Genomic DNA, 23,875 nt, shown 5'->3' with positions numbered 1-23,875 from the left:
CAGTTAACATCAATTAATTGTTTAAGCCCATGCAGAACTCAGTGGATCTTTTTCATGATCCTTCCATTAAAAAAAATATACGTTTTTAATTTGTACTGTACATTTTTACACTATACTAGAATGTGGTCTGGTCTCACAAATCCGATCGTTTATCAGTCCCCATCATTGCTGTAAATTTGGATTGTAGAAAGACGAGCAATGTGCTTTTAATGATGAAATTTGATCATTCTTTTATCATGCACTTTTCTCTGTGTAAAGATGTTTGAATGAGTGTGTGCAAGCAAAGTCGTGTGTGCTCGCCTCTGTCGGTTTGGTCCAGGCAGAGGAGAGATGCTGCTGAGGGGCGTGGTCTCGAGGATGGGATGAGAGAAGAGGGGAGGGGGAGGGCTGGATGACGGAGCGATAGACAGGAGGAAATAGAAGAACGGCGTATAATAATTACAGAGTCATGGCTTGAGCGATGGAATAGACCTCAGGATCAAGAAGAACGCGTACTTTATATACTTCTGGAAATGAGGTAATTTGTTTCTTATTGAATTGTCTGCTGGATTTTGTGCGTTTTGTTTTATTTATTTTTCTGATTAATCTGTTGTTTTGTTTATAAGGTAAGGTAAGATATATCATGAACAGATACGTTATAATTGAGAAAATTTAGTCTCCAGTATTCACAGAGTACCGTTAATGTCAATGGAGAAGATGTCATGACATCTTATTAGACGTAATTGTAATACTCTATACATATTTAATAAATTACCGACCGAAAAATAAATAATAGACAACGCCGTCTTAAATTACGTGCAGTTCAAATGATGTATTGCATTGATTTCAGTCGTGAGTTTATTTACTTCGCGCGCTAGGCCTAGATTTACATCCTCTGTATCCAAGGACATTGGGCGCGAGCAGTGCGTTGCCCACGGTGCTCATGAAGAGCAAAAACAGAGTTGGTCATTGCTACGATTTTCTGCTCTACATGCATCACGCAGAGAAAAGGCACAGATTTTGTATGGTAGGATAAAGAGATTTCCGGATATGTTAAGGGTCAGGCTATAATAATTTTGTTCTCTCTCTAAAGGGCATGATAATACTTTTTAAGAATATTCTAAATGTAATGTACAAATTCCGCAAATGAATACAAATTTGTTCTTACTTGAGGTCATTATGGTTTGGGTGAATGCAACAAAAGACTGAAAAGATGCTAAGCTTTTAATGTAATTGGGGCGAGTGGGGCGGGGCCGAGAGGCGTGGGAACGAGGAGTGAGGCCAGGTGTAGTGATTGGAGATGAGCTACACCTGCGCCCCACCGCCAGTATAGAGTCCCACGTAGGAGATGGAAGGATATAAAACTGGAGCGACGACCGTGAAGGACGAGAGAGGACCAGGCCTGGGACGTTATTTTATGTGTTTGCTTTTATTTGTGCGCGTCAGTCGCCGTGAGGGGCTGACGCGCTGTTTTGTTTATTTTGAATATTAAAATTATGTTTTGATTGTGCGCCGGTTCCCGCCTCCTTCTTCCCGATGATTACAAAGGTTTTATTGTTACAGTAATTAGTAGGCATTTTTCTTTACTTTAAAAAATAGTTATCTTAATAATATTTATATAATATGCCTAAATGAATACTGTTTTATATATAGCATTATTAAAATAAAATAAAATTATATATATAATAAATTGTATAAGTATTCTTATTGAAATTATTATTAAAATTATCATTATTATTAAAATTTTAATTTTTTAGAAAATCAATTGAATATTAGTGCTGAGCATGTGTATAATAAGTATGTGTTTCAGTGATAGAATAGTCTATACATTTTTATTCTTGGAAATAATATTATGTTCAATATAAGTCCAGAAGCAACAGAGAAGTGAAACTTTTTTGGTATTTACTGGGTGATGCTAAATTGTGAACAGTTATTTTGTCCCATAGCTCAAGAAAGGTGGTACATTTTTGTGTTTCTAAACAACATCTGTTTTTGTTGATATTTCAGATATTAACTAGAGCCAAGATGTGACCCCATATGTTTTCAAACTCCTTAGAAAAACACAAGAATAACAATCAGGACATAAAAACAATCCCACCATGCACCCCTCCTCTCGTCCCTCTGTGGCCCCACGTTCCCGCAGGTTTGTCAGTAGGCGTACGGAGGTAAAACCAAGCCAAGGGGCTAAGAGGGAGGACAAAAACACGAACACAGCATCTTCATCCCCTCGTCGTCTCACTCGGGCACCACCTGAGTCTTCCAGGTTGAAGGGCCCCAGTCAAGGTGCACGAGCACTAGTGGTTAAATCCAAACTGGTGCGGCCACAGAAGAATGGTGCTCACGCAATACCAGCAATCTCAAAACCAAAAAGTGTACACACTGTTTCAAACATAGTCCCAGCTGTGGATCCAAACTGTAATGAGCCCAGCCTACCTTGTCTGTGTTGTGATGGCCATTCACCTCAGGATAGCAACAGCCTTTTTAATCACAACCATAACAACAATAACACTGTAAACATCAGGCAACAAAAGAAGCCGCCAATACCACCACCCCCACAGAAGGAATTGCCAGTTCCAAAAAAAGACATCAAAGAAGATGATAGTAAGCCAGAAGTAAAGCAACCCCATGTCATCCCAGTGGAGGAGAGAGAGGAGGACAATGGCAATGTGGATGAAAAAGAGGGTGGTCAGCTCAAAAATGATGACTGTAGTGTAAATCTGAGCGCTAATGTTGACGAGAATGGCAACGGCAATTGTGATGGTAAAGATGGTGAAGATGATGAAGATGAAGACGACGAAGATGATGATACTCTTGTCCCTTCTTGCTGCAACTGTCCAGATTCCATGCTGAACTTCTCCCTTACATCTTTTACTTCATCTTCATCCACATCCATCAGCAGCTGCTCAGATCTGGAGTGTGACTGTCCTGATACATTTTCATTGTCATCCCAGGACCAAGAGGCCACTGAATGTTATCCATCGTCTTGTTCCCTGGACACCAACTGCCCTGCCTTTCAGTCCAGTGTCTTACCATTGGATCTCAACACTTCTGCAAGATCGCCTTGCTCTCCTGATGAAGGCTATCCCTCAGCTCCTTGCTCTCCATGCTCTGACTACATTGAGAGCAAGGGATCAGAAGAAGGAAAATGTATTAAAGTGGATCTCCTCCATTTTTTAGACTCCATAGAAGAGTTGGGAAAAGTGGATCTGTTCTACCGCATTGTTAGGCTGGCACACTGGGAACTGGATGGTGAGCTGATTGTCAGAGATAGGTTGGATCACCAGCAAAAGCTTCAGAGGGTTAACAAAGAGGTGAAATTGGCTTATCTTGTGAAACTTCAGGAGGAAGGTTTAGACTTTGGCGATGAGGATATCACTGGAGTTTTGGATGAAATGGGCAACATTGACATTCCATGGAAGTTGTATAAAAGCAACAAATCAAGTGAATCCCAGGAATTTTCTGATGCAGGGGTAGATATGACAGCCCCTTCTGATCTTGATGAAACCCCTGCCTCGGATTCATTTGCTCCATCGCCATTGGAGCCTCCTCCTCTGCCCCCAAAACCTCCAACGAGGCATGAGAGTGCCCACCCAGAATCACACTCTTACGAGAACATCAGCAGAGATGTTTTCTCTGTCTCATCCACTAATCACACTACTAAATTCTCTATAAGTGTCCCTGTTCCTACCTTGCCTGCATTGTCATCATCACCCCAAGCTTTAAAACCTCCTGCCCTTCCTCCTCCTCCATCACAGCCTGTGCCCTACTTAACCCTAAATACAGACAGACCTGCTCTCACCTCCCCCACACCACCTATTCCTCCTCCAAGAAGACGTCATAAAGCCCGTCTAGAAGCTCAGAGACTTGCTGAGCTTGAAAGAGAAAAGACTCCTCTGTCCCTTCCCCCGCCGATGTCCAGACCTCCTCCATTGCCACCTCCACCTGCGATGTCCTCGCCTCCAACTGTTCCACCTCCACCATCTCTCCCGCAGCCTCCATCTTTTCACGCCCTGGATGTGGAAATCCGAAAGTTGCTTGCGCTAGCAGGCCTCACCCAAGCTGAATTGCTTAAACTTAGTCCTGAGTTGGGTGTTTGTGTAGATATTGTCCTGGAGAATGACCAACAGCCAATTTCTGATGTCTCTCTGATTGGAGAAATCAGTGTAAACAGAATACAGAAGGAAGAAGAAGTAAATAAGGGGTTGCAATCCAGATTGAAAGAAGGATCCAGATTTGGGAAAGACAGGTCTACAGGTGCAAATGAATTACATGTTCTCAGTGAAAAGGAAACTTGTAAAGATGAACAGAAGGAAGCAAACAGGACAACATCCTTCACAGAAATGGCAAGACGTCGTAAGAGAAATGGTGGACACTGTAATCATAGCTGCAGCTGTGGTTTTGGATCCAATGTTAGCCTATCTCCCAACTCATATTACAGCACTGATCTTAGCAATACAAACATCCCAAATATCAGCTTTGGAAGCTTTGATTATACTTCAATGATTTCAGATACCCCTCCTCCTCCACCTCCACGACCATTGCCCCCTTGTCCACCAATTTCCTCCAATCCTCTAGAACTTCCTCCTCTCAAGTCTTGCACTCTGCCTGCCAATGCATCTCGCCCAGATAGGTTTGACTGGCTGATAGCCTTCACCCCAGATACTGAGTCGCCACCCCTTGAGATGCGCAAATTGTTGAACGATGGCATGTTACAAAAAGGCAAAGGTTCAGGCTCAAAAGTCACAACCTTTAAAGAATTACGCAACAGAAGCAAACAGAGCTCCCAGCCAGCTCCTGTTCAACCAGAACCTGATCCAACTGTTATCACCCCAGACCCTGATTTCCTGTACAACCTCAAATGGAGAAAAGAGAAGATTGATGGGGATGGCTGGGAATATACTTCCCAAGCACAAGCCTCATTTCTTCAGCCGCCACCCACTCCTGCCTCATTGTCTCTCTTTAGGGAAATGTGCCGCCTGAATATACAAGAAGACTGCCCAGCAGAACCCAAAGTGTCCCAGCAAATTGGCTGTTCAGTAAGTGAAGGCAGCCTTAGGACTATTTGTGATGACAGAGATAAAGCTGTTCACACCAAGAAGATGGATGATGAAGACAAAGCGGAAGTTAGGGGAATGGCAGATGGAGCTTGGACTTTGGAAACTGGAACATCAGGTAAAGTTGCATTTCATCAATATAGTTCATGCTTTGTCTTGGAGAGTTCATCCACACAATAAAACCCAGTTTAGCAAATTCAGTGGAATATTAAGGATAAAGTAAAAGAACAGTAGTCTGATGATATGGAAAGTGGTGAGCCAAGATGGGAGTCACGCAGGCAGATGGGTAGATGAATCAGCAGAGCAAGACTGGAGGGAATTTCAGAATGCAGCAGGGTTAATGCTGTGTTGTTTCTCATGATGTCACGAAGCCATTAATTATTCATCCTCCTCAGCAGGCTAATTCCTTTTTTCTCTCATCCTCTCTTCCTTCGCCCTGGCTGGCACACATTATGTATCATACTTTCCTTTGTCAACCTTCCTATTTTTTAGTCAGTAGTTTTCTATTTTAGCTGAGCTAAATTCAAACAAATTGACACTTCAAACTTGAAATGATAATACTATCACAAATAATGTCTCATACAAAAGCAATAATGCACACTCCACACTTCTCTTCCTCTCTCCTCAACCTTGCTTTGTCATTTTTCTGACATGCCTTGTTTCTCCTATTAAATTGATACTCTTGTGCTTGTTATTCTCTCATTACATTATTTTTAATTTGCCATTTCTCTTTTGCTTTGCTCCTTTCTGTACTGTTTATCTGCCAAATGGAAAAGGCTAATTTGCTTGGATCAGGTTACTTCACTTTTGACTCCATATATAAATGGTCTCTAATGTGCCTGTAAACTGAGTAGCAAATACAATTGACTGAGCCCTCATTTTTGTTTACAAGGTTAGCACATCATACAACTCTGCTAACCCGTGCTTTGGCAATATAAGCCCTATTCATCTTATTCATGGATATTAGTATTAATGAATTAAACTTTGGTGTTTAGTGTAGTGTATTGAGTAGAATGTGAACTCAGGAATAAGCACTGCTTGCCACTCTAGATTAACTCAGGGTTAGATTTTGGTTGGCCAGTCAATTGTTCATAAAGAGAAGAAAGAAACAAGTGTTCACAAAGTTGTTCATTCTGATACTGCACAGTAAAAAGAAAGGAAGTCTTGCCATCATTGTCTCGACTCTAATTTGTGTTAGACAAACACTACATTTAGCTCTTGAACTTGTGTAATTTTACTTTATTTTGCGCTAGTAAATTGCTTTTTTTTAACTTTACACCCTTCATGACTCATATTTCTGGCTGTGTCAGTCAGCTCAAGAACATGACCACATGCTTTTAAGTTTAGAAAAGGTGTTACTCAGACCTTTACACCAATCACAATACAGCAACAGGGAAACCATAAATGCTGAGTCAAAACTGACTTCATCTGAGAGAGGGAAATATCTGGCAAGTTAAGGTAAAATAGAATGTTTTTATGTGTGTAAATCATAATTCTGTAGTGATATGTACTGTGTGATGAAAATGTACACTTTTTGACTGACTGGGAATTCAGTTCACTGCAAAAAATGGCTTATCTTACTCTTATCTTACTTAGTATTTTTGTCTGGTTTCTATTCAATATATATCACAATTCTTAAATCAAGATACTTTTACTAGATAAGCCAAATGACATAAGATATTTAGTTAAGTGATTAAGTGCATTTTGCTTAAAAAAAGAAAAATTATCTGCCATTATCTGCACTGGCAGATAAGTTGTTAACTTAAACAAGTTGTAACTTGTTTTAAAGGGTTAGTTCACCCAAAAATGAAAATTATGTCATAAATGACTCTCATGTCGTTCCAAACCCGTGAGACCTCTGTTTATCTTTGGAGCACAGTTTAAGATATTTTAGATTTAGTCCGAGAGCTCTCAGTCCCTCCATTGAAGCTGTGTGTACGGTATACTGTCGATGTCCAGAAAGGTAAGAAAAACATCATCAAAGTAGTCCATGTGACAGTCAGTTAGAATTTTTTGAAGCATCGAAAATACATTTTGGTCCAAAAATAGCAAAAACTACGACTTTATTCAGCATTATCTTCTCTTCCAGGTCTGTTGTGAGCGCGTTCACTGCAGTGTATTATATCCGGTTCGCGAACGAATCATTTGATGTAACCGGATCTTCTTGAACCAGTTCACCAAATCGAACTGAATCGTTCACGTCTCCAATACGCATTAATCCACAAATGACTTAAGATGTTAACTTTTTTAATGTGGCTGACACTCCAAGTTCAAACAAACCAATATCCCGCAGTAATGCATGTACTCAAACAGTACACTGACTGAACTGCTGTGAAGAGAGAACTGAAGATGAACACCGAGCCGAGCAAGATAACAAACAAAAGATTGCTTCGTTCACATGGACTACTTTGATGATGTTTTTCTTACCCTTCTGGACATGGACAGTATACCGTACAAACAGTTTCAATGGAGGGGCTGAGAGCTCTCGGACTAAATCTAAAATATCTTAAACTGTGTTCCAAAGATAAACAGAGGTCTCACGGGTTTGGAACGACATGAGAGTGAGTCATTAATGACATAATTTAGATTTTTGGGTGAACTATCCCTATAAGCAAAATGCACTTAATTTAGTTTTTATCCCCTTGAAAACAAGACTAAATATCTTAAGTCATTTGGCTTATCTTGATTAAAGAATTGTAAGATATTTTGACTAGAAACAGACAAAACTGCTAACTACTTTTCAGACAAAAGTCAGTTAAGCCATTTTTTGCAGTGTTGGATGGTTCAATTTTATAACAAATAATCAGCATAATCAATTGAAATTCAACATGCTATCTACTGATAAGAATCAGAAGGTATTTTAGATCTGAAAAAGCTTATTTTCCAGAAAGTTAGGCCTTGTAGCTTGTATTTCATGGAAAAGTTGCCATTGCAGATGAAATGTGATCCTAGTGCAGCTCCTTGTGAGATCCTAGGCAGAGACTGCTTTCCTGCACACGGTCAAATGTTTAGAGATCAGATAAAGTGCTATTAGGCTTTGCATACCATATGCTGAAAACTTTTTTGTATGTGTGTTTGGCTGCTTTAGTAAAAAAAAAAAAAAAAAACGGCAAAGAAATGATATACATGTGTCTTATTTACTTATTTAATCTAAAATGGTTAGGCGTTCTCTTTTTTCTAAACTATTTTATAATGTTCTGACCTGTGACACACTTTGAGCAGCATAAAATGTACAGTCCATTTTACATAAAAAAATTTATTATTAATCTCTAAATTTTCGCATCTTTAGACAATGAGTTATACTGTAATATTTCCCCAAGCACTATGGCATGTTGTGCTGTGTTCTAATGTTTGTATGATTATTGTAACACAGAAAATACTCTTTACATACAGCATATTGAATGTTTGAAGGAGTTCTCTTTCATCTGTTTCATCATAAGTGCATTCTTTCGTCTTCTAAATGACACTAACATTTTTTCCATTCTCTCTTTTTCTCCCTCTTTCTTCACTGTTTGCTGTTTTACCATTCTTCCCATCCTTTCGATTCTGAAACTCCTCCATTGTTATACTCTCATAATTCATCACCCATTATAACTGTAAAAGTGTCCTCACCTCCCCTGTCCCTCTCCTTGACCTCACCTTATTACCTGCACTCTGCTCCCCTGTCCCAGTTTTACCACATTGACACTAACAGGGATCGTGCCGTGACCCATTGTGAAGGTTCTGTAAACCCGTTATGCATAGATTCCACTTTTGACTGCAGCAAAGATGACTATACTGACTCCCTGTTCTGTGCTGGCCCAGAAAACAATAAGTTATTGTTCTGTAAACAAGAAAATGATCTCAATGGTAACTTGGATTCTCTGTACCACCGCTGTAATCATGCTGACAGCTTCCTAGACTCCTTATACATCTGTGGCCATGATCTTGACAGCACAAAAAACAGCTTCTGTCCACATAACAGTGGAGTCGATTCAATCAGAAATGATGAATTACTTTACAGTGATGCCAGATACACAAGAAGCAGCCTAAAGCTGTTCACTGACCCTGAACCACCAACTGACATTAACACTCTCACTGAGGGCGACATAACGCCGTACAAAAACATTGACATGCAGATGTACATAGCTATGCGAAACCTTAAAAATCGGAGCTATGCGAACAAAAACAGTTATAAAGATGTCGATTCGCTGTTTGATTTGAACTCAGACAACATTGAAGACTCAAAACCACCAATCATCCCGTTTTTTGACCACAACAGCAATGAAAACACAGCACAGAACAAACAGCAGCTTGTATCTTTCCCTGCTTACTACCTTTATCACCCTAAAAACTGCCCCTTGCATAAAGGTGCCCCCCCACGTCTTTCCCCTGTAGGAGCAATCTCGCCTCCTCACAGGTCCGGGCCTCCAGTTCCAGGCACAGATGTTGCCCGTCTCTGTTCACCCCTGTTCCCCCGCAGTCACACCCTTCCTGCTCTTGCCGCCCCCCTTTACTACCCTTACCTGTACACACCCCCTGTTCAAGCCCCTCTGCGGGAGCCATCGGTCCCCATACTTCACTCTCAGCTGAGTCCACCACCGCTCACTTTGAGTAAGAGATCAGTGCATTCTCATTTCTCTCACTTTCCTTCACATCTTTCCACTTTCTTCGATTGTAAAACACCATGTCTGTTTGTCGCTGTGTCTCCATTCATATCCTGTGGATACTGTAGCGCTGTCTGTGTCTGTGACTGTGAAATATGTGGTTGTCTGTTGCATGATGGCATCAGAACCTTACAAATGATAATATGTGGCTTATTTTATTTTTATTTTTTTCTGGACAATTGTTTGTTAATTTTTTGTTTGCTTGAAATATTTTTATTTGTAAATTATGTTAATTATTTAATTATTTTATATTAAATTTGCTCTCATTAAACATTTTTGAAAATTTCTTTGTGTTTACGAATGTACAATATTTAATTACATTAAAAAAAAAATTAGTTAATTATTTTATATGCTTTATTTTATTTTATTTTTTATTTTTGTTGATTTTAAAGGCATTGGTGATTATTTTTTTATGCTGCTCAGCATGTTTTGCTTTCGCATGTGACAAGCCCAAATATGTCAAATCAAGTCCAAATATGACTGAAATGAATAAATATTTCATAATTTATTCATTGTTTGTATCAGATCTATACACGTTCCTCACGAGCTGCTGTCATGTACTGCACTGGATTGGCTCAAGATCAACTGTAATACATTTTCTTCTGTTAATCGAGTTTATAACCGCACCCTGCTGTCTTTGCCTCCTAATAGCTGTTCGCAGCTTCTCATTTGACGGCTCTGAGCAGAAGAATGCGGCCTGGATAAGAGAAGATGTGAGGCCCTCACTAAGTGCTGAAGGGCTGTCTTCTGCCTGCCTGCAAGAAAAGAAAAGTAATACAGTATAGTAGATCTCGGAAACCTTAGGTCTCTATTTGTCTTTATTTTGCATTTGTATATAATTATTGACATTTGATACGTTTTGTCTCCCAGTTCTTGTCAATTCTGTCAGTGTGGCAGTGGAAGCCATTTTGGCTCAGTTCAGTTCGTCCAGGACTGTTGTACAGAAGGTCAGTTTTGCACAAACGTTTGTTCTCAAACTTGGCATCTGAAACTCCACGTTAGCTTAATATAAACATTCCCACAAAAAAAGGAAAATTGAACATTAAGAGAATAGTAAACCGTACCTGTTTTTTCCCCTCTCTCCATGCCACTTCCATGCACTTGGCTTATCTCTTCCTTTTTTCTTTCTCCAGTTTTACTCAGTAGATGAGGTACTTCAAAGTTCATAAACATGAGCTTTGCAAATAACTTATTTTCACACTAACCTCATGCACCTTTCACCTCTTTCTCCTATTTTCATAATCCCTCTCTCTAACTCTATTATTTATTTTAAACACTTCATATATCGTTTTTTCTCCATTGCTTTGCACATTTTTTTATTTGTTCTCTCTGTCTCTCACCCCCTCTTGTCTGCCTATCTTCCATTGCACTTTTTTGACCTCTGTTGACAGACTCTTTCTGGAGACAGCAGTGTAAATCCCTGTCTGGGTCGTCTGGTACTGCAGTGCCTTTGCCCAGCCCTGCGTAACCTGCTCTCTGATGGACTCAAGCCCCACCAGAGTGACCTCATTGCAGGCAGGAGGCCAAATTCACCCTGGGGATTGGTTCAGGCCTCCACCAAACCAGGTATAAGATATCTTTATTTTTCTCTCTCCGTCTTTCATTCTCACACTTGTTTCATTCTTTTATTTTCTGGCACCATGAATCCCTGCAGCATTGACTCATTGAGTCTTTAAATACTCCTTGGTTTTCTCCCTAAGTATTCTTTTTTTTTTTTGTTGCTCATATTCATTGTCTTATGTTTTCTGTAGCTTTAGCAGGATTTCAATACTTTGTTCACCATTGTACACATTCCATGGTTTCTGTTGCATTTCCTTGCATTTCATAATCAATGGTTTGCATGTAAAAATCATAATTTATTGTGGTTCTTTAGGCCCGAGCTCACAGGCTTTGCACAACCTTCAGACAAAAGTAGCAGGGCTTCCCCAGCTAAAGCAGAGCAGACACAAGTTCAACGCATTCCTGTTTGGCCTTCTCAAGTAAGCCACAACTTTCTTTGGCCAATCTAAAAAGTGATTTTATTGACAAGATATTGATTGTTTTATTCTCCATTGATTTATTCTTTTTATCTGTCTGTGTCTGTCATGAAGTGTCAAGCTCCTGGATTACTGGCTTTCACATCTGCAGTCCTGCAGTGGTAAGTGTTCATATTTACTGTTGTTCTCCAGTTATCCTGGCTGGATGATCCATCTCAAGCTGGTTTTTGGGATAATGGCAGCTAGTGGACCATCTTGGACTGCCAACAACCAATTACTGACTTATATAACCAGCTTTAGGTGATCAAGAAAGATTCAACCAGCTTTAAACCGCTAATGACAAGGTTAGATCAGCTACTTTGTTTCAAAACATAATTATCAGCCCATGCTGGATTTTACAACATACAGAACAATATCAAACAAAGCTTTCCTAAGACTGCTGTCAATCTTGTTAAACAAACTGAGTGTACAAACAAACATTTTTTATATTTTATATATAATACATATAAAAGGCAAACACAACTTTTACTCACTAAAATGTAATTATATACATTTATTTGATTACCCATAATTAATATAATTTATTAAGCGTCATAATAGTAGATCTGTTTTAACCCCAGTGATGCTTTTATAATTAAAATATATATGAATATACATATTTCCTCACTCCCACAGATGTGTTGGAGACATATTACCGCCCCACTTCCTTCATGCGTCTCTCACTCACTTCCTGCAAGCCTCTTTTTGAGGAGCTTCTCCTCCTTCTGCAGCCTCTCTCTCTTCTGACCTTTAACCTCGACCTGCTGTTTCAGCATCACCACCTTGACCCCTCCTCCCCAACTCTTACCCCAGCCAGTCACACATCTGAGATATATAGCCCACCAAATGAAGACTTCAGCTTCCACTTGTCACCCAAGGGGCTTTTCCGAGGAAGTAGCCATCATCTTGGAAGCGTGTTAGAGAACGACCATGGCAGTTTGGGTTTAGATCTCCAATCAGGTCTCACCAGTCACTTTCTTGATCTGTCAGCCTATCGGAATCCAATTTCGCTGTCGTCAGGTGACACCAAGGAGGAAGCCAGTCTGCCGTTATCATGGTTTAAAACGAGTGAGATCTCCATACCTCTGAATGCCGGAAGCCTTTCCCAGCAGGCAGGCCAGGCTCTTCAGCAAGGCTGGGGTGCAGTAGTGCGTTTTGGGGAGCGTTTAGGGCAGAACTTTGGTTTGGCCACAAGCACAGAGGATGATAAAAGTCCAAACTCACCAGGAGACTTCAAACCTGGCTTCTCGCTGAATCCAAAAACTCCAGAAGAAAACAGGCAGCAACCAAGAGACGATCTTTCCTTGAAAGATAGTGGAGCTGCTGTTCCCTGGGGTCTGGGACGGCTCTTTGGAGCTTCTAAGAGCCCAAACAACCCACCAGCAAGCAGGTTTGATGTTGTTTTTTTTAAATTTCAGTTTAGTGTATTATTTAGTATGTTTTGTAAGGTTTATTTATGTGATGTATCTATTTATCTTCTTTCATACTATAGGCGCCCATCTCAGTGGCTCTCCCCAGGCGCATCCGTCCTTTCTCGCATAGTGAATCTTGGCCAGGGTTCTCCGCCTGAGGAGAGAGAGCCCCAGAGAAGCAAAGATAAGGAGGAAAATGAGAAGGAAGAGATAAATGAAAACAGAGATCAGCCAAAGCCCCTGAGGTAAAGTCTTACACTTAACACTTAAGCATTTTATAAGTTCAGACCTGTTATGGTAAAAAATAAAGTGCTTTTGAAGGGCTTGTGATTATTTAGATCAATGACACAGTCTTCATTTTTGTCTATTAGTTTATTCAGAAATACAAAAATAAATAAATAAAAATGAAAATCATAGATTCATCTATGACAGTTAAATATGTTGACCCATAAAGCAATCTCTGAAAAGTCTCTGAAGCTTTTGCTATCAGCAATATGCTGAGTCTTGTGTTCTGGTTCATCAGGATGGTCCGAACTCTGTGTGACCACACAGGCGCTGGAGCAGAGCTGAGCTTCAGGAAGGGGGAAGAGCTTGTCCTGTTGGGAGGCGTGGCCCATGACTGGATTCGATGCCGTCAAGGTCACAGGGAAGGCCTTGTTCCCATTGGTTATGCTTCACTTATCATGTGACTTATCTTTAATATTGCCTGTATGTTTGTGTGAAAGAATATCAGGGGATAATGTATAAGGAAAAAGACCATATATACAGTAGATGTAGTTATTAGTAGCCGTGTTACATGTTTATCTGTTCATCTCTGACTCTCGTTGCCTGGTTTGTGACGTCTGGAATATTTTCTGTGATATATAGGAAACTGTATAAATCTTAAATATATATTTAGATTTGACAAAGATATATAGACAGATAAACAATAGAAATGGGTAATGAATAACAATCAAGTTAAAAATAGTGTATTTATTATTAGGTGTTGCCATAACAATCAGCTCACACAGAATCTTACTTAAAAAGCTCAGTGCAAAGTTATGTATATTCATAAAACAGCATTTCATTATAGTTTTAAGTCTAATAAACTACCAATTTGCATATGCAACCTATTTTCATCTGAAACTGTGTGTAAAACCCCTTAAATTTCTTACCATATCATCAGCCCATGGCAAGCACCTCTTCATTATTGCGAAATATTGGTTATTTTTGGGCTGCGTTAACAGATAAGTGACAGATTTACTCCAGTTAACTCTTAAAGTTATTATACAATTAATGTTTTATTTTTATTGAACTGTTTATTATAAGAAATTACTGGCTAATCAGTGTAAAAACTGCTTGACAATTTAAAGAAATATTTTTTCCTCATAATATTAATACTTTGTTGTCCTAATTTGCACACCAACAATTATTACCAACAACATTTTCGCATCCTGCGCTGCGTTGTTTAAATAGCAAATGCATTTGCGTCCATTTGTGCGCCCATGGGCGTGCTGGTCTAACTGAAAGTAGCCTGTGGCAATAGACCAACTCAAACCTGGTCTAAAGCAAGGCAATATTTTTTCTTTGTTATTTAACCCCTTGGTATTGCCTGAAGATGCCCTTATATACACCCTTTTATTATCCCACTTACCAAGAAAAAACATATTCTGTTTGAAAACCGACATTATTATTCTCTTATCATTTTTATTTTAACTCTCAATAATAACAGTCAGTATTTGAGTGGTAGTGTGTAGATGATTATTTTCTATTTCATACAGTGTGATGGCTACTGTGGTAAGATCTGTATCACCATGAGCTTGATAGTGACTATGCATTTTCTGTCCTGTACGGTTTATGAGGCTTGTTGCTGGAGAAACCATATAAGATTGATAGCATTCATGATTTTCTTTTCAGTGGATATTCTGCATCTGTATAATCCTTTGAATCAGTTTACATACTAAACCTGCATGAGTGTGTATGAATGTGTGTAGCAAATGTCAGGTATTCATCAATACAACTTATTTGTGTGCACAAATACTTTCACTGAGACTACAAATGCTAAAGGAATAGGCCAGGATTTTAGTGGCTGTAGTGGAAAAGGTTACTTTAAATAGTGCTTGGTTATTGTTGTTCTATAAATGGCCCTCTGTTTCCCACATGTATGAATTTTTGACTTGGCACTGCTAATCATAAATATACTAGACAATTGAGAGAATAACCCGTTAGTGTGCCAGTCCGCAAGGAGCATCACACCACATAATGATATGCCTTCTGGATTATTCCAACCAATAGCAAAAAAAACAGTGGGCTACAGTAGCAGTAACCAATTCACATTGCTGTAAATATAAGTAAAATTAATGTATGGGATTTATGCATGTATGAGTTTGTCAAAGGACAGTTGATACAGTTTTTAAGATATAGTTTAGGAGACAACAAAGTCTGAGATTTAGCTCCTTGAGAAGTTCGCATTATAATTGGCTTGAGCTTTAATGTCCCTGTTTTGAAAACAAAGAAAATATAATAAAACCATATGGTTTGAGAAGTAAGCAAGCAGCAGGGGTTCGGTAAAAGAAAAAATAAATCATATTTAGTGTAATAGTTACCTCACAGGGCAAACTGCAATGATGCATTTTTTAAAATAATTATTATAATTATTTATTTTTATTTTTAGTTCTTGTAATAGTCATTTTCATTATAACTGTGCATTTATAATTGTGACATTTGAATTTCATTAATATGTTTTGCAGAAAGAAACAGCTATGTTGCATTATAAATATAGAGTGCTTATTGTTTGTGGTTAATATACCATACTATTGATCTGCTTTTAATCTGTTCCTCTTGTCTATCTCTCTTTCAATCTCCTGTGTGTGGTAATGAGTTGCGTAGCTCTGTGTGGTAATGCCCATCACTGGTAGCACACTTAAAGCATATTATATACTGTACCAACTCTTGAGTTCTGTAATTCCCTGTGAATCAGCTCTATGCATGTTGGTGTTTGTAAATATACCCAATAAAATATTAAAAGAAACATTGGCAGAGAGTGTCATGCTGAGGGCGTATGGTGTTGTGGTGGTCACAAATGTAGTGTTTATGTCAGCTGCAATACCACAGGTCACAATAAGATGTCACGAAATGAACAAAAGCTCTTGAAAGGACAAATATAAGACAACTCCTGCACAGATACGGCTGTTGTGATGGGTATAATGTGACGTCAACTTCAGAACAAGCAATTTAGAGTATAAAAAAAGTCTAGATCAAGCCTCAAGACCACATTGCAGTACAGACAATATATTTGCACTTAACTGCATTCACTTCTAATACACACTTTGGGATACAATATCAAACCCATATTATGCGAGTTCATAGAGACAGATCTAATTACCATTATTAATATATTTTGATCCCAAACCATGATTTCTAGAGTCAGTCCCTGTGTTCTCACTGAAAATGTATAACACTGCCCTCTTATGGCACATAAAGAAACCATAATTATGACATAAGCAGTCATTGTGACATCATCACAGCCATGAAATAATTATGACAAAACATTCAAAATTATAAAATAAGCAGTCATTATGACAGCAGAACAGTCATTATGACAATAGTTTTGGCATAAACAGTCATAATTATGGGATTAAAATTCATAAGTGAAATGATAAGTTGAAATTGAGATAAAGTTAATTATTACATAAAAATGACTTTTTACTCATATTATGGCTTAGCATGTCATAATTTTGACAAAATTATAAGCATAATTTGGACTTTATATCTTATAGGTTATAATTATGACTTGGTAATTTGTGAAGTTATGTTGTACAAAATTTTGAAGGTATGTTATAGTTATTATAGCTATATATTTATAGTTATATATATTATACACCAAAGAATATTTCTTTTTTCTAATGTAGCAGAAATGGCTTTAAAAGGACAAAAATAAATTTAGTGGTTTTAATGCCTGTCACAAATATTATAAGATTAAATCAAGTAATCCACCCGCTAAAAAACTGAGCAAGTAAATACAGCAGCCTATAACTACTCTCTCAAGCTTGATTACATCTCCTCAAAAACCATAAATGGACCATTCCTTATAGCCATCTTACTAAAGTGTCCCAGACGGATCAGTTCCAGGTCACTGTGAGCGGATCAGCATTCTTCCCTCCCAGATAAGCTCCTGGAGAGAGGCTGAGGGAGTAAGGGATGGATGAAGGGTATGTGGAGGTGTGCAGTAGAGTCATGCCATCAGTGTTATAGAAGCACACCTGACACCGGTCACAGTCCAGGTACAGCCCTATCCTGCGTGGCTTCACCGTCAGATCGATCTCTGTCACTGTCTCATACTCTTTGATGCAGTAGCCTTGGTCATGCTTAAGGTGAAGCCCAATGTCCTTGTTTAAGTTGCTTATAGAGCCACCATCGAAGCCCACGCTCCAGTCTATCTTTGCTCCCACATCCACTTCCCAATAGTGCTGTCCTGACTGGAAGGTCTTGTGGGTCCTGGCCAGAGGCCTGTAGTCTTTGTGACGCAAGAAAATCCCCTTTTTGGATGTGCGGACGACACTGCGTCCATCAGAGGAGACCCTCAGGTATGGGTCATGACAGTCATGTATGACATTACGATCAGGGACTAAGAAAGACAAAGCGTGAAAGATAAATGCAATGTAGTTTTACTTTATTTACAATCAAACAATGCAGCCTTGGTGACCATATGATACTTAAAATATAAAAGCACTATTATTCCAAGTAAATTAGCAAAATGTTAATTTCCATAATAGACATTTATATATTTTTTACATTCATTCTAATACATGGTCCACATATATAGATATCTGATGTCCTCACCTGGTTTAATAAAGCTCAGCATCTCCTTCCACACAATAAACTGCAGGTGCGTCTCGTGAAGGCCAAGGAACAGAGAATTAGGTGTCAAATTCACACTTTTCAATGCTGACTTGAACCTACGATGCAGGAGATGAATATAACTGATGGGATATTTACTGTACAGTGCCGGTTATGTTTATCTGAAGCAGTGCAGTGTATTGTCCTACTTGGTTGTTTGAGAGACAATGTCATTATTTTCACAGCAGCTTTCGTTGTCTTTCATCTCTTCGACAAAGTCCAGCCCTTTCTCAGTCCACCACTACAGGAGAAGTAGAACAAGACAAAGAAAATGGTTAGCATTTTGAGAACCGCAGCTATGAATAACCCAGTGTTACATATATGCAACAATTATGTAACTCCCAAAAATCACAATCTTAAGTTTTCTTTTCACTCTCAATATTCAATGTTCATATACAGTACTAGTAGTTAATATATTCAGAGTACAGAGGTGTCCCTTTAAGGGCACTTTCAGTGGCAAGTCGCTGTCCCTCTAAAGGTACTTTTTTCACATTTTTGTTTCTTACTTTTGTTGAGGTTATTGCATTAATTGGACAATCTGTGCTGAATGCATTTGTTTGTTTGAACCTGCAGAAAGCCGTCAGGCTGATCAGTCTCAAAGACCGAGCGTAGAATCCCTTCCTTCTCTCTTCCATCATTCAGCTTCTCTTCTATTTCTGCTCGGTTTCTTTTCATCTTCTCGATCATATCCTTCTCCTCTTTCTCCAGCGTTTTCTTCACTTCCTCCTCCTTTTTCTTCAGGAACTGGTGCATCTCCTCAAACTGAGCAGAGATCTGAGCAGAGAGCTGCCGAGACCTTTCCTGAGCAACAAAATAGATGACAGATAGTAATGAACCCTGCGGCTCTATGGAGTCTTTAGATGGCTTGTTTTCCTCTTTTGTGTGAAGTGTATTTTTCACCTCTGTTTTAGAGATCTCATTCGTCTGTTTCTTCATAAGAGCCTGCAGCTCTTCATTCTCCTTCGACAGGAAGCTCAGAGGCTCTAACAATAAATTCTGCAACAACACACAGGACAGACTTGTGTGTTTTTGACATGAATATTTCAGACATTACCTTAAGGCGGCGGTGCTCAGTCCTGCTCCTAGTGATCTGCTGCATCCTGCGGAGGAGCAGGAAAGAGCACTTCTGACTTGAAGTAAATATACAATTATGCATTTCTATGTGTTTAATTATTCATCTACAATATAATACATCAACATACATAGTGATTAAATGGATTGTCATCAATTACCCAGCCTCGAGTTTCTCTAATGACTTTCTTTCTTCTGCTGAAGACAAATAGACATTTTGAAGTGTGTTGGCAACCAAACAGTTTTTAGGCCCATTGGATATTTTCATATGAAGGTCAAAGTTGACCATCAACTGTTTGGTTACCAACATTCTTCAAAACACCTTATTTTCTGTTCAGCAGAGGAAAGAAACTCATACAGGTTTGGCACAACCAGAGGATGAGCACATTTACACAAATGCTCTAGAAGCAGCTTAAAATTAACCTTTTACTTTCCATTTACATTCTTTCAACAACTAGGGTTTTGGATTCTGAAAAGTTAAAGCAGTATAACTGAAGCATTATCCTCCATTTTGCCACAGTAATGTACATTTAAAAAATATGACTGATATCCAACAATACAATACAATATAATAAAATAGACAACGGGCAAGATCTTATATGAAGATCCATTGCATTATTAAAGCTTCATTTTTAAAATCTCTGAAACATAAGTAATGTATTAAACATGTTTGAAAATGTTACCAAGTTCAGTTTAGAATATGACAAGTTCTTCTAATTTAGTAATACATTTAGTTTAATTTAGTTTAAGCTGAAAAACTGATCTTAAAATCTTAAAAACTTAAAATCATACATTAATTGACCGAGGAACTTCAGACTTTCAAGTCTGAATATAAACTCAGAAACAGGCATCATGAAAACAAATGAAAATGAAAACAAAATGTGTTTAAAATCAGCTAAACTTCAATCAAACACTATATGATTTTCTGTTAAATTATTCATCTCAAATCTGTAAAGTGGCTCTGACTTCCTTAACTATTATCGACTTGTCCAGACCGCAAATTGGAATTAACCTAAAATCTGCTAAAGTTGCATATTCCAGCCAATTGTGAAAAGTCTCGAAGAAGCATGCTTCATTGTTGAACAGAAATGGCAGTAAAATGCCCCTGGTGTCTCTGAGGCCACAAACAGAACCTCTCTCACATCCAGTGTGGAATTAGAGACATCCAAAATAGAAACCAAATGAACTTCTGCTTTCGTATGGCTGACCTGGATATGACCTGAAACTTGAGCAGCGTCAAACTCAAACCATCAGTCCTTTACAGACCTTTCTGGGCTCCGCTGCCTCCTCCACAGGTTTGAACGCGTGTCCCTGATGTCTCTCACCGTCCCTACAGATCAGACACACCAGTTTCTGATCCGTCTCACAAAACAGCTTGAGTCTCTCCTGATGCTCCGAACACACCAGCTTCTCTGGATCCTCAAACACTCTCGCTCCTGCTCCACAAGCCGCTACGGTCCCGTCCCTGAGGGCCTGCTGCTCGCTCAAGTGTTCCCTCACGGCAGACACCATATTCCGCAGCACTCGGTTGGACCGGAGGTCCCACATGGTATAGGGTCGCCTGCATTCCGGACACAGTTTCAGACGGCAGCTTTGGGAATGATTGCTGATACACTGTCGGCAGAACGTGTGGTCACACAGCAGGCTCACTGGATCTGTGAAGTCCCCCAAACACACCGAGCACTGGATCTGTTTCGACAGCCGAGAATCCATCACAACTAGGTTACTTGTTTGAAATACGTCGGCTGACAAAATGCTGCTTGTGTCCCCTAAATGTCCCAAACACTCACTGGCAGGGGGGTTTAGATATGAGCTGTTGTCCCAGCAGCTGCGGAGACAAATGACAACACATGTCTAGCACATGTGCAGGGGGAGATCTTCCTCTGCCCTTACTTGACTAACACTTGTTTGTCCTAGTGTGCTATATAAAGGAAGTCATATGACTCCCTGCACAGATGAACTTCCCTCTAAAAAATCACATCACTGCCCTCAAACACATTTAAATTACAGTCTAACTGATTTCTACCAGCTGTATTTGTTCATTTAGAATAAAACAAATGGTAGCTCATGTTACCGAAGTCAGATTTGACCTTCTGACTGAGATGGAGGGAATCAACAGGTGGTTGGATGATCACATGTGCATATAATATAAGCCGGCTGTTTTCAACACTATAATTAGTTACTGTGTCTTAGTTACTGTAATGGTCAACATGTAAAGTCCCTTTATTACTTTTATCCATTTACTGAAAGAGTTTATATTTTGGTATAATTAGGCCAAATTTATTTGATCTAAAATACAGTAAAAACTCTAATACTGTGAAATTTTATTACAAAAAAACAAACACTTTTCTACTGTAATGTGTTTTAAAATAAACTTATTATCATCGGCCATTACTCCAGTCTTCAGTGTCATATTCTAATAAACTGATTTGCTGCTCAAGAAACATTTATTACTATTATCAATGTTGAAAGCAGTTTTTTTTCAGGATTCTGTGATGATTACGGTTACGGATACCACATGTTTGAACAGTAGTGGATATTGAGATTAATATATAAAGTATAATCAGAGTTAAGGGTCAGAAGTTATCCAGATCTCAGTGCAAAAATGCAGCAAAATAAAGAAATAAATAAAATCACAATGTAGGAAATCTTGTGCTATTTGCATTACTGTTCTGGTCCAATTGCCACTTCTAGCTCTAAAAAGCTTGACCGTCATCAAATTGATCTCAGCTCTACCAGCTGGCAGTCCAGCTGATCCTTCATCTAAATGCTTACATCAGCTATCAGCTAAAGACCATAAATCATCAGTCTGCTTCATCTGGAAACCATGTAAAATATAAATTATATATTTCTGCTACAGCAGAGGTCCAGTTGCTGTATATCCAGGCCTTTCACTGCTGCACATGATAAAAATATATACAATATTAAGTATATAAAATAACTGTAGCAACTTTATCAGAAACAATGCTGAATGTTTACTACATATAGCTGAACAATTTACGACATATATATATATATATATATATATATATATATATATATACACAGACACCTTTTCATTCAAAGAGTTTTCTTTATTTTCATGACAATGATAATTGTAGATTCACACTGAAGGCATCAAAACCATGAATTAATACATGTGGAATAATATATGGAATTATATAAATAACAAAAAAAGTGTGAAACAACTGAAAATATGTCATATTCTAGGTTCTTCAAAGTAGCCACCTTTTGCTTTGATTACTGCTTTGCACACTCTCGGCCTTCTCTTGATGAGCTTCAAGAGGAAGTCACCTGAAATGGTCTTCCAACAGTCTTGAAGGAGTTCCCCGAGAGATGCTTAGCACTTGTTGGCCCTTTTGCCTTCTGTCTGCGGTCCAGCTCACCCCTAAACCATCTGGATTGGGTTCAGGTCCGGTGACTGTGGAGGCCAGGTCATCTGGCGCAGCTCCCCATCACTCTCCTTCTTGGTCAAATAGCCCTTGATGCCTTCAGCGTGACTCTACAATTTTCATAGTCATGAAAATAAAGAGAACTCTTTGAATGAGAAGGTGTGTTCAAACTTTTAGTCTGTACTATATATATATATATATCCTCCGTACAACAGTATGCTATGCAGCAACTGTTTCACCAAGGTGAATATGAAGAATATTTTTTAGCACAGATGCTCTTCACTGATCTCCTGAGTCCACTGGATGGCGCTATTATGCAAGTGTAATTCACCCCCACTCCCACGGAAAATACCAGAATCCATAAACAGCCATTACTCCCGTCTCCCGAGTCTCGTGAACCTTCATGAACATTGAAAACAGTTTTTGTTGGCTAATCATTTGTGGCACTACCATGTTTTTGTTTTGAGTTTTAATTATATACTAAAAAAATAAAACAATTTACAGTTTTTTAAAATAAGAACCATTATTATTAAGTATAATTGAGGATCATAACGGTATATTAAAATTATTTAATACGATCATGTGTGATTCTGAAGTCTATAGCTGCTGAAAATTCAGCATTGCCGTCTCAGGGTAGATTACATTATAACGATGATGAAAATATTATATATGGCAAATAATTCCACACGTTGTGATATTTACCTGGATTTTTCTTCTGTCGTCAGATGTGATCTTCCTTCTCAAGTATCTTCACTGAGCCTGCAGCTGGCTTCTTGATAGACGAAGCTTATAACTTTGAAAGAAAATCTATAAGCCATTTTGTGTTTAGGAAAACAAGAAATACAAAAGTGCTACCCAGGATGCCACTGAACAAATGTCATATCATAACAAATCCAACATTTTTACAGTTCTTTTCATTCAATAAAGTTATTTTAACGTTTGATTTGGAGTCGAAATGTTCAGTGAACATACTGTTGCACATTCAGATCTGCATCTATATTAGTATCTTAGTGTTTGTAGGCTATTATTACCATTAGAGAGTGCCATATTCCCTTCTAATAACAATCCTGACACAGCCATCAGATGAAATAATAACTAATAAAGCTATAGGCAGGTAGTCAATCTATACATTTCAGAATTTAGGACCCAATTATTTCCCTTGCAGTCTTGTTTGCAAAGACCCTGTGGAGAATATGCATGACAGTCACACCAGAATCTATTCTTATCACCTTGTTATATAACAAGAGTGTGAAATCAGCTCCACCATGTAAAAACAGACCTGAAAAGAAACTTATCTACAATTTTCCATCTACACAGGACTATACGTTAAATAATTTCACATCCAGCTTTTGACTTGAATACAGTTTGAGTATAATGTGTTAAGGCCGCGAGGAGATATATTTAATGATTCATATGATGCAATAACCT

At 38.6% G+C, this 23,875-nt stretch overlaps 2 protein-coding genes across 4 annotated transcripts; one reads left to right on the top strand and one right to left on the bottom strand.

The window, feature by feature from the left end:
• The first annotated feature begins 379 nt into the window (after positions 1–379).
• rusc1 (RUN and SH3 domain containing 1) lies at positions 380–16,116 on the top strand. Of its 3 annotated transcripts, XM_052579427.1 has the most exons (12): positions 380–517; positions 1,987–5,151; positions 8,637–9,626; positions 10,331–10,450; positions 10,550–10,626; positions 10,813–10,830; positions 11,071–11,245; positions 11,553–11,658; positions 11,770–11,816; positions 12,331–13,084; positions 13,187–13,351; positions 13,630–16,116. In XM_052579427.1, the coding sequence occupies exons 2-12, from the start codon at positions 2,079–2,081 to the stop codon at positions 13,793–13,795; spliced, it is 5,691 nt and encodes a 1,896-aa protein (XP_052435387.1). In that variant the 5' UTR covers positions 380–517; positions 1,987–2,078; the 3' UTR covers positions 13,796–16,116. The 3 variants fall into 3 exon arrangements, with proteins under 3 accessions (XP_052435387.1, XP_052435389.1, XP_052435388.1); XM_052579429.1 differs by lacking the exon at positions 8,637–9,626; XM_052579428.1 differs by lacking the exon at positions 10,813–10,830.
• Positions 16,117–16,269: 153 nt separating this feature from the next.
• On the bottom strand, positions 16,270–21,127 carry trim109 (tripartite motif containing 109). The gene is made up of 6 exons (XM_052579430.1): positions 20,322–21,127; positions 18,885–18,980; positions 18,552–18,785; positions 18,134–18,225; positions 17,928–18,043; positions 16,270–17,712 (listed from the first exon to the last, which is right to left on the bottom strand). Exons 1-6 carry the CDS (start codon positions 20,766–20,768, stop codon positions 17,207–17,209), a joined length of 1,491 nt encoding a protein of 496 aa, XP_052435390.1. The 5' UTR covers positions 20,769–21,127; the 3' UTR covers positions 16,270–17,206.
• Positions 21,128–23,875: the final 2,748 nt, after the last annotated feature.

The sequence above is a fragment of the Carassius gibelio genome, chromosome B16 (genome assembly GCF_023724105.1).
Source record: "Carassius gibelio isolate Cgi1373 ecotype wild population from Czech Republic chromosome B16, carGib1.2-hapl.c, whole genome shotgun sequence".
NCBI classification, from domain to species: Eukaryota; Metazoa; Chordata; class Actinopteri; order Cypriniformes; family Cyprinidae; genus Carassius; species Carassius gibelio.
This window is presented reverse-complemented; position numbering and strand designations above follow the sequence as displayed.

Coding starts and splice junctions, on each gene's coding strand:
- rusc1 (XM_052579427.1), top strand. CDS start 2,079: ATGCACCCCTCCTCTCGTCCCTCTGTGGCCCCACGTTCCCGCAGGTTT. Junction 9,627..10,330: donor TCCACCACCGCTCACTTTGA/GTAAGAGATCAG, acceptor GCCTCCTAATAG/CTGTTCGCAGCTTCTCATTT. Junction 11,659..11,769: donor TTCCTGTTTGGCCTTCTCAA/GTAAGCCACAAC, acceptor TCTGTCATGAAG/TGTCAAGCTCCTGGATTACT.
- trim109 (XM_052579430.1), bottom strand. CDS start 20,768: ATGGATTCTCGGCTGTCGAAACAGATCCAGTGCTCGGTGTGTTTGGGG. Junction 18,044..18,133: donor ATTGTCTCTCAAACAACCAA/GTAGGACAATAC, acceptor CCTGCATCGTAG/GTTCAAGTCAGCATTGAAAA. Junction 17,713..17,927: donor GCTGAGCTTTATTAAACCAG/GTGAGGACATCA, acceptor TGTCTTTCTTAG/TCCCTGATCGTAATGTCATA.